General features: G+C 38.8%; 1 protein-coding gene across 1 annotated transcript; it reads right to left on the bottom strand.

Moving 5' to 3' along the window:
• Positions 1-1,182: 1,182 nt before the first annotated feature.
• Positions 1,183-6,789, bottom strand: LOC306902484 (uncharacterized protein). The gene is made up of 6 exons (XM_079471090.1): positions 6,649-6,789; positions 6,080-6,397; positions 5,655-5,963; positions 4,266-4,454; positions 3,784-4,092; positions 1,183-3,684 (listed from the first exon to the last, which is right to left on the bottom strand). Exons 1-6 carry the CDS (start codon positions 6,695-6,697, stop codon positions 3,668-3,670), a joined length of 1,191 nt encoding a protein of 396 aa, XP_079327216.1. The 5' UTR covers positions 6,698-6,789; the 3' UTR covers positions 1,183-3,667.
• Between the last annotated feature and the right edge of the window lie 4,290 nt (positions 6,790-11,079).

Below are 11,079 nucleotides of genomic sequence, written 5' to 3'. Positions count from 1 at the left end.
AACCATTTTAAACTAGAAACAGAGATGTGTTCAGTTAAAGTTGTTTTAAATAGTCGATTGGTTGTTGCCAAGGTCCTCTCCAAATATGCAAACAATTCCAGGTTATAGGACCTATGAAGCATGTCTACACTTGTTTCCCGGAGGTGTTGTCAGGGTTTGGTAAGGAAGAACCCAAGTGCAGGCAGCGGTGAAGGGGTTAACAGATTTGAATAAATACAAAACACAAAACAAAAGCCCACAATGGGGTAAAAGAACATGCAAGAACTGAAGGAGGACTTCAAAACACTAAGACCGAAACAAACACTCACAAGACTAGAATAAACTTAACGTAGCTTTCAGGACAAAACTTCTAGGGCAACAGACAAGGCTATCTAATGCGCAACATAGTATCTCTGTTTCTGACGTGACGCGACTTTCTGCAACTAAACACGTCACTGATGACGAGTGCGCTGAGGCAGGACCGAACCATTTCATGCAGACACAGGGGGGTGCTCGGTCAATATGGATGTTTACTTTTAGGTCCATTGGGGATATTTAACTTTTTTGCCAAAATACGTTAAATAAAAGACATCCTTCATTTTATTATTATTTTAAATACACTAGATGATGATGATTTATATATTGTATAATATAATTAAAAATTAATTCGTTTTTACCTATTTGTTGGGGCCCCTGTCAGTCAGGGGCCCTTGGAACTGTCCTAACTTTTCCCCCCTATACGGCGCCCATGAGTGTTGGGCGGTAGCGTTGCTTACAAGTAGTGACGCTTCTATTTAAAATATGAAAATTCTGTCATCATTTACTCACCTTCAAGTTGTTGCACATCTTTGTTCTGATGAACACAGAGAAAGATATTTGGAAGAATGCTTATCACCGACACTGACTTCACTTCATCTGGATCAACACCAAACACGCCTGCAGACACACAAACATCATAAGCTCTCTTTATAAGTAATTATAAGCTGTTTATTATAAGGTATCACAACACATTACTGAGGGTGTGTAAATGATGAGCTTTTGGGTGAACTGTCCCTTTAAGGCCCAGATCTACTGTGGTGTGTCTAGCTTATGCCTGTTGAACACCACCATCTGGTGTTTTGACTGTGTACCGCAGAACGATGCAGAGAGCACAACTAAACACAAACAGCCTCATGGACCACAAAGAAGGCTCAACATAGTTTTGTAAAGACTGAACACCTTAAAGCGTTTGTAGTTTATTTCTGTTTTATGCACATCTCATCTTTTTTGTTTTCATTAGTTTATTTTATTAAAGGAGAAGTATACAAAAACCTAAACATTTCTAATGATGTTCTAAACGTGGTATATATATAAAAAAAATGTAGAGAGTTTCCCCTGATAGTAAAAGTTTCAGCTTTTCTGATAATACAGGCAAGACGTGAATAAAAGTCAAATTAAAACCCAAACAGTGTAAAATTATTTATTTTACTAATGAGAAACTGTGCCGTTAAAAGTCCAATTCATTTATTTCATGCCATTTTGGTGCAACCATGAAGCCACGTTCCCACCATGCACTTCCATTTCTTGTAATTGTGGACTAAGTCGTGGACCAAACTTTAAAACAACACACATATGTTGTGGGTTGGTCATCCTAAGTTGTGGGTGGGCCAACACCCTAACATCCAATAGTAGAGACCACTGACATTTCACTGGTTCATCTTCACCAACATAAAAGTCACCAGACACTTTACAGATCGTCTTTATGAACACCTACAACAACATGAAGAACATCTCTATACTCTTCATCATCTCTTTACTCTTCAACGGTCAGTTCATTTACTGTTGCAATTGCTTTGGCCTGTACATTTAAAGATGTTCATTTGGGTAAATATAAGTCTTTTAAAGTTTTCATTTGAACGTTTAACATCAGATTTACTGGTAAGCACAATAAGGATTTATTTCACTGACTGTGTGTGTTTGTTTTCTTCAGGAGTGTTTACAGATGAAGTGTCAGTGATGGAGGGAGATTCTGTCACGTTACACACTGATACTCAAATCGAGAGTAAAGATGTGATCGAGTGGAGGTTTGGAGATAAACAGGATTTATTTTTAGCGAGATTAGATAAAGAGAGCGATGAGATGCTATTGTCTCAAGATAAACCATTCAGAGACAGACTGAAGCTGAACAATACGACTGGAGATCTCACCATCACAAACATCACAACTGAACACACTGGACTTTTAAAAGTAGACGTTGCTGGAAGAATGACCACAATAAAGACATTCAGTGTTAGTGAGTATCTCAAGCTTTCCTTTCATAGTTATCTTATGTGCAGCATTTTAAACTCGTGGAGATTTGTGGTACTGATGACATCTGTAGCTACAGTCACTTTTTATCAAGAGTAAAAATATTTGGTCAGCGTTACGTTCTTTTGATTTTATTGCCTTTGTTTACTTCTTGCATTATCAATTGTACCTTAAATCTTTTGAACGTTATATTAGCATTTGACATTTTACAAACTTCTTTGCATTGAGAGCTGCTGGCAACCGCAGTCATACTGAGACCTTTATACATCTACAGACCTGAACAGAATGAACTGTTTGTGTTTCAGGTGTGTTTGGTGAAATCTTGTAAAAGACTTAATGTAGTCTTAGAAAAGCATTTTGTTTGTTCAGCAGGTTCTCTAGATTGTTTAAATGGCGCAACATCATCTTCATTGATGGAGGGAGATTCTGTCTGTCTGAGTGCTGCTACGCCTGATTTAGGAAACTACGCCGGAGGTTTGAAAACTCTCTAGCTATTTTACTTTTGTTTGTTTATAATATTAAAAGTGGTTTTACGTTCGCTGGTTCCCTCCACCTTCCGTCCTTTCTTGAACTTTGCTACATAGAGTAATAAGTTTTACTAGCCAGAGGTCATGACCTCTCCATATAGATAAATAGATCAACATTATACCGTCTCTAATGGCAGCTTTATATAATCACTCGTGTTTCACCCTCAGTGAGAACAGTACCTGCTTGTGTCAATAGGAAAGTCCAGGTGATCTTGGCTCAGACACGCCATGTCAGGTCATTTTAGCAAAAGTTCCAATGACATAATTTTTTCTGGAAAGAAAAGGTTATTTTCGAGCAACTGGTTTAAAGGGAGAAATTGGTTGGAGTACTCTGTGAGAGTCGATGCTGTGAACTTTTACAACCAGGGGATGTCGGGACTGGAAACACGCAATAGGAACAGTAAAGGGACTGAAGGCTCAAACGTCACGTTTAGCTACTGATGAACTTGGACAGACCGATCAAATCGCTTTAATATATGTCAATATATGGTTATGAGCCGCGGGGATTACTTTTGTATTGAATGAAGCAGCGTTTTGGACCCAAAGATGTGGCGTCTCAGGACGTGCATTTCCTAAAGCAGTCATTTATTTGAAATGTTATGAAGGGCCAAAGATGCTTCGTAGGCCGCGTGTGGCCGCCAGTTGACAAGCCCTATTCCAGAGCATCCTTCCTAGCGTGAGAGTTTGTCGCTTTTGTTAATAAAGAAACATCGATTCCAGCAGATTTTCAGCTTTTAATTTAAAGTCACTTTGAGAAATCAAGTTGTCGTTTTGTTTCCTGATGTGTGGTCGTGTGCTCAATGTTGTTCAACCGATGTCATAAACCGGAACAGGGACAGTAGCCACGCCCACTAGAGCGGAGAGGGCCAATCGGATCACGCCTTCACAGTGCCTGTTGAATAAGAACGTCAAACTTAGATCAGCTCGGTCAATACATGTTAATGACTTCATTCATTGATAAGGATACAACGATTTAGAAAAATGAACTCACCGGAAACTGTCAGTTTGAAAGACTTGCGCACATCCTCACTTGAGGCCATGAGGACATAATTCCCAGCATGTTCACGTGTGACGTTTGTGATGGTCAGAGATCCAGTCTGTATGTCCAGCTTCAGTTTGTCTCTGAATATTCCCCGAACAGCACGTTTATAAAACATAACGGAACCAGACGTACTGTAGGCAATCACATCTGTTTTGTTTTTAGCTATAAAAAGCCAATGTATAAAGTCATCGTCCCCGATTTTAGCAATATTAGAGTCCAGAGTAACTGAAGCTCCCTCATCTGCCGATATGGTCTCATCTGTATGAAGCAGAAACAGCAATCGTGATTGAAATGTGAAAGTTATTTATATAAAACAGAGAGGACACAGACGAAGCAAAATTATGTTCAGATTCATATATCTTTGTGCTGAGCAACTACACTACAAGGCCAAAACGGGTGAAATAAATATATATATTTATACTCTTACTCACCATTGATTATTCGCTTATAATATCTCTTTCCATTTGTGATGGTCAGAGATCGAGTTGGTTCATCCAGTTTAAGTCTGTCTCCGAGTCTCCCACCAAGAACACCATAAAATGCGATTCTGTTGGCGTGCTTGATTATTTCTTGTATTATAGTGAGGACATTTTCCTCATTCACTTCATCACCAGACACACCTGAAAAACAGAAGAATAGTTTTTCAGATCAAACCTTCACATCCACTTGTTGTCGGCTTGGTGAAGTTTCACTAGTAGCCAGTCAGGGCTCAATGCTACGGATTCTTTTTACTGGCAGGCTATTGTAATTTTTTTGGCTGGCCCCACCACAAAAGTAATAAATGTGTCTAGTTGTTTGTTTGTTTGTTGTTTTTACCTATGTAATCTTATAGTAATAAAGGTCATATAATACCATTAAAACGGTTTTAAAACAGAAATTTAAAATATTGTCAGACAACGTATCAGTAAGTGATAAAATAAGAACAAGCTATCAAAGGACGTGCATAAAACAAATTCACATACCGAGATTATTTGGAGCTGATGTTTGCTGCGATAACGCACTCGAAGAAAATCAATAGAAGCCCTTCACATAGAATGGGAATATTTGCGCGCCGTAAATATGAATGTTTTTATTTTGTCATGTACAACTATTTTTTCACATTCGCCAGACGAAGACACAAGCCGTCCAATCAGATCTGAGCTTTACATCACGTGCCAGGAGCCGTCGCTGTTGCATGTGGTGACGTATCATCAATCTTTTCTGAAGTAATGCTAGATAAATATCTGTTGAAAATATACTTATGTAGTGCTGTAAACACAACAGTCGTAACCAGTCAGACCATTTTCTAGTTAAACTACGACGTGTATAAAGTAAATATAGATTAAACTTTACTAATGTAAACAGTCAGGAGCAGTGAATGTTATTTGTATTCGTCCTTTGTTGTTTGGCGAACATAAAAAACAGAGATGTTTATTATGCTGCTGGCCCTTTAAGAGATGCACAGAACTGTTTTATTCTCCATATAATGGCCTTCAATGGACCCCCAACGGTTGAAGGTCAAAATTACGGTTTCGATGCAGCTTTAAAGGGCTTTAAACGAATCCAGACGATGAATAATGGTCTCATCTAGAGATCAGTCATTTTCTAAATTAGATAATTAGTTCTGGGGACCTTTTTACTACCCTTTTAGTTTTCCTCACTGTGGTAGTCAATGATGTCCCCGAACAGAAAATTGCTAACTCATCAGAACAAAAACGTTTATACAGGTTTGGCATAAATTAAGGGTTTTTGGGTGAACTATCACTTTAAGTTAAGGAAGATCAGTCAATAAATGTTAAATCCAGATATAAGGATCAAACGATTTAGAAAAATGAACTCACCTGAAACTCTAAGATTGAAAGACCTGCGCACGCCCCCGTTTGATGTCATGAGAATATACTTTCCGGCATGTTCACGTGTGACGTTTGTGATGGTCAGAGATCCAGTCTGTATGTCCAGCTTCAGTTTGTCTGTGAATATTCCCTGAACAGCACGCTTATACAATAAAACAAAACCAGACGTACTATAGGCAATCGCATCTGTAAGGTTTTTTGCTATAAAAAGCCACTCAGTAAAGTCATCGTCCCTAATTTCAGCAATATTGGAGTCCAGAGTGACTGAATCTCCCTCCTCCACCGATATGTCACCAGCTGTTTGAAGCAGAAACAGCATTCGTGATTGAAATATGAAAGTTATTTATATATATTTGTGCTCATTAACTAAAAAAGTTGCATTTAGTGAATAATGAAAGAAATATTTGACCCACCGTGGACAATGAGGAGGAAACTCTTACTCACACCGTTGATTATTGGTCTGTAATATCCAGTCTGTTCATTTGTGATGTTTATGATGGTCAGAGATCCGGTCTGTATGTCCAGCTTCAGTCGGTCTGTGAATCTCTCACCAAGAACATCGTAATATGTGATTCTGTCGTCCTGTTTATTGATTTCAGCTATTAAAGTGCTTTCTTGTCCAAAGCCCCATTGAATCACATCATCTTTGCTCAATTCAGTGAGACCGGAGTTCAGAGTGACTGAATTTCCCTCCTTCACTGATATTTCTCCGTCGTCTTCACCGGACACACCTGAAAAAAAGACAAACAGTTTTTTTACAGATTAAACCTTTACAGCCGTTTGACGTTGGCTTGGTGAAGCTTCACTAAGAATCGATTAACCATATAAAGAGAGTAAGGAGCTTAGGACATGAACGGTATAAACAAATAATAGTATAGCACAGGTGATTTTGGTCATTTATATAATATAGAAAATAACAGTGAATGTTAACTCGGACTTATTTAACCTGAACACGAGTAACTGAAGTCCTAAAAACTCTCACCGTCCAGACGCCACAAACACAAACAGAGCAAAACTAGTTTGAGAAACATTTTCTTCTTCACTGAAAAGCTTTCAAATGTCTGAAAACACGACTGTGATGTTTATACTTGGACTGTGTGTGAATCCTCCCCTGACCTATATCACAGTTTACATTCATGTTTTTCACGGTAAAATCAATACGTTTGCTGACTTTACCATTTCAAACTCTAGTCCTGGAACGGTCGATTTAGCAAACAGACTTTTGCCCCACAATGAAAGTTCTGTCTTCATTTATTCACCCTGACAGTCATCTAAAACCTGTATGACTTTCTTCTCCAAACGAAGATATTTTGAAAAATGTTGGTAAAAGAAAACCATTGGTCCTTCTATTGCATGGAGGCAAAACTAATGCAAGTCAATGGGGACAAACGGTTTTACGAATATCTCCTTTTGTGTTCTGCGGAAGAAAGTTTCAATACATGTTTGAGATGTCAAGAGGGCAAATGATGAAAGTTTAACCGGCTGGGTAACGCGTCCATGTGATAATCTACTTCTCTCGATATGTTAATTGTGGGAATAAAACAGCAATTAAATAGAAAGTACATATATTTTCAGATCATTGTGCTTTGCCTTCAGTACAGTGGCCGTATAGAAGCCAATTATTTCGTTTTGAAACCGGGACTTTTTCCACCATGTTGCATTTTCTCGCAGCGCAATACGAGTGCAACGTCTTTGTCTATCTAAAGTCTTTAAATGTGACAACGGGTTCAAAGACTACAATGAGCAAGTACTTAATATTAAGTTCATTGCATTTTAGGCACAATATTTTTGTTGAATGACTGATGGCCGAATGCTGACGAGTCCTGTTTATATTTTGGGGATCCTTGGCGATTTGAATCGGAGAGGGATAAGAAGAATCAGAGATGTTATAACATGGATCAAGAGTTTCACAAAACAGCATATATTGAGAAGTCGATATGTGTAAGCAGGCTTGATGGGAGAGGGGCCCATTTGTGTCAATAATGAGTCGACTGCGTTTTTCAGATAAACTAGAATATGCTGATATGACTTCGATCAATGGGCCGTCCTGTCTCTGACCGTGATGGTCTCTTCTATAGTGACATTTATGTTCCTCTAGTCGCTGCTTTCCTTGCTGCTATTGGCTGATCTGGAGAAAAGGGGTTGAGATTAAAATCTCCTAATTTGCTCTGCCACAGCAGCGTAGCAGATCTGTTCCGTCAAGAACAAATACATTTATATGTCATGCATACTACCATGCTAAACCCTCCGAGAGTAATCATGACAGAATTAGAGATTACGCCAGCTACAGTTGAAAATCCAGTGCCATGCTCCTGCGAGAGCCTGCGGACTGACTGACCATCCCAGTTCCACCTCGGGCAATTCCATCACCACCCAAGAGCGAAGTGACCACCTGACCATCCCCGCTCCAGCTTAGGCAATTCCATACCCAACCGAGAGCAAAGGTGGACTTCTTGTCACATTAATGCAAAATGTACAATACTTTGTATTTCGTATTGTGGATTTGTTTCCCCTGCTTGGGTATTTTGCCTTTTTAATAAACTGAGCTATGGAACTGGCTGTGTCTGCCTTATCTTCTGAGTTTCACATCTTTCCCCGTGTGGCTCGATTGGTGTATCGACTGTCTCTCACACCAGAGAGCCGAGTTTAAGCCTGGGTTACATTTTCCCTGCTTATAACATTCCTCTGTTGTCTGATATCGACCACAATATAAAACCAAATTACACCTAAACCTCAACTAATAAGCTCTTCCTATTCTTCATAAATATTTACTCAGTAACTCTTAATCAAAGTCACTGAGTGCAGCTGTGACACGTCAGAGGAGACCTGGCCCTACCTGCTGAGACTGGTTTATCCCATGTGGTTTTGTTCCATTTATTTATCATTGTAGTTTGCGTAGAGCGCATAATAAAAGAGGAAAACATTCAGTGGACATAAACTCACATTTGAAAGGAGACTCTCAGCAACAGTGATGTTCCTCTAACTCCTGTTTCACACCATTAACTGCAAGATGTTTTTCGGGACTCTTGTTAACTTTTTGAAAACAACTGGCATGACAATATGCTTTGTAACATGTTTGTGTATCTAGCTGTGATTGTGCCGTATACACAAGCACCTCATATCAATATTTCACATTTGTCCTTATGCTTCAGGTGCTGTATACTGAAAAATATTTTGTGATGATAGATCTGAGCATCTGTGTTATTATGTACACATTACTTCTACTCGGGCATGTCAAAGCGAAATATTTCACCATCCCTGAAATGTTTGTGTCACCTGACATTTGTGACTACACCATTAAATTGTGTGTATTTGAAACCAGTGAAGAGTCTTGATTTGTATCTTGTCTGCATCATATAGCTGGGCTTGGAATTGTAAGCTTCGTCTTGTCACCCTCAACATATAGCCAAGATAAAAATAATTCGACAGATTGTTGTCACATGTGGGCCAAACCACTTGCTTGCATATTGTTCTACTGGGCTCTTGGCAGCCTCACTTTCTCCTGACGCAATGTCTAAATGAGAACAGAGCCCACTGAAATGGAACGCTGTCAACTTTAAGTAAAACATCTAAGTGCACTTGTTTCATTTTATGGAGTATGTGTTTTGTTTCACTAAACAATGTGTAGAAGTTTGGAACAGAGGATGAACAAATGATGAACAAATTTTCATTATTTTAAGCATAATAGGATAAACCATGAAACATATTCTCTGTAAACCCCAGACTGCTTCATACGTTGAGCATCTGCTCTCTTATAATTTATGTAGTTTGCATTCACTGCCAGTTACTACAAAAGATATTTGGGAAACTAAATCAAAATACTGTGTTTATTCTTTTAATGTATTCTACATTATTTCATGCCAGTTGAGCACTCCTGAAAGGAATTACACTGTTGTGATGTGTTGAGTTTTGGGTGCTAAAGGCGAACAATTACACACCTGCACACTTTTCAACAGGTCAAACACGTCTGTCATTTGCCAGCAGGTGTCGCTGTAAATTTCTCTAAATCTGATCCAGTCATCTGTACACAAGTGTGTGTAGGTTAGTTTAGTGATCAAACACTTTACTGGTCATCTTTGTTAATTCGAACACAAACAGAGGTGTGAGTTTGACTTAAAACATACCCTTCTCAACATCCTTTGATCTCTTCTCATAAAGCCCCTAATTACATAATGACGTTTACATTTGTGTACATCCCTTTCAAACTGTACCTATTTAAGACTACAACAAATGTAAATAAACTGTAAATAATTAAATACAGCGTTGACAGTTTCAATATTTCATTTCACTCTAAAATAGGTGCCACACACACCCCACGCTTCACACATCTCGTATACACAAACACATACAGATACACCTACAAAACTTGCCCTTATAGAAAGGCACACTGTCATGTCCACCAGCAGAACAAAACCACATTTCTTTCCACCCCGACACAATGAAACCACACTGGGTTTCACCAGAAATGAGGCTGTAAGAGTGTGGCGTGCATTCACTGATAAAAACTAAATACTAGAAACGCAGTGGGTTTTCTCAACAAGAACACCACAATGAATCTTTGGTCATTCTCTCACTCTGATCATATTTTAGTCAGCTGCCGTTCACATGCAGTTGAATGTTTGACCGCTCATATGTAATGGCACAGGTGTGTTGTGACCAAAAATAAATGTTATATTAGCATTAACAAATCAAATCGACGTTTGATTATCGTGACGTATGCGTACACCGCACCATCTTCCACTGCTGCTCTCTGCACACAACACACGAAATAAACACAACGTTAAATCATTTATTACAGTTCATTTTGACTGCTTAGACTATTGTGTACTTGCTCTGTGTTGTATCTGCAGATGCAGAAGATCAGAAGTCCTTTATGAATAAAGTTGAGACGTGTAATGAATAATAAGAGCAATTAGTGTAACTCAGTCTGTCTGATCTCAGATCCGTGAACAGCTGATGTACCTGAACACTTGTGACAGTCATCAGATGTGAGATGTTGGGTCTGGTTTGTGATGGAATTGTTCAGAACACATGTTTAAGAATCATTCAGACACTCCAGATGAAGAGAGATGCTGCTGATGTCACAGTTTTGTGGTTACCATTGTTCAGAAGAGCAGTGCATGTGTTTAGTCTGTGGGAGGCTACATGTGACCAAGTGTAACACAAGTGAGCAAATCCGGAACGGAAATTAGAACGACAGACCACAAAACGTTCGCTTTATTCAGAGAGGACTCCTTGTTTCACAAGCCAATAACTTTGTTATTCGTTCACTTTCGGCTTTACAACTTGACAGACTGTTTTTCCATTTACACAAAGCAACATTACACACTGCATGAGGTGTCATTTTAAGGACACTGTAATAGTTACTCTTTAAAACAAGATCCTCTAAAACTAAAAGAAAACCATAGACAGT

This window comes from Barbatula barbatula, assembly GCF_947034865.1.
Source record: "Barbatula barbatula genome assembly, chromosome: 13".
NCBI lineage: Eukaryota > Metazoa > Chordata > Actinopteri > Cypriniformes > Nemacheilidae > Barbatula > Barbatula barbatula.
Note: the sequence above shows the minus strand (reverse complement) of the source record. Positions and strands in the feature narration are given on the sequence as shown.

Excerpts from the sequence above, each read along its gene's own strand:
- LOC306902484 (XM_079471090.1), bottom strand. The coding sequence starts at position 6,697 with ATGTTTCTCAAACTAGTTTTGCTCTGTTTGTGTTTGTGGCGTCTGGAC. Across the intron at positions 4,455-5,654 it reads TTTCAATCTTAGAGTTTCAG|GTGTGTCTGGTGATGAAGTG; the intron begins GTGAGTTCATTT and ends TCTGTTTTTCAG. Across the intron at positions 4,093-4,265 it reads TTATAAGCGAATAATCAATG|ATGAGACCATATCGGCAGAT; the intron begins GTGAGTAAGAGT and ends TGCTTCATACAG.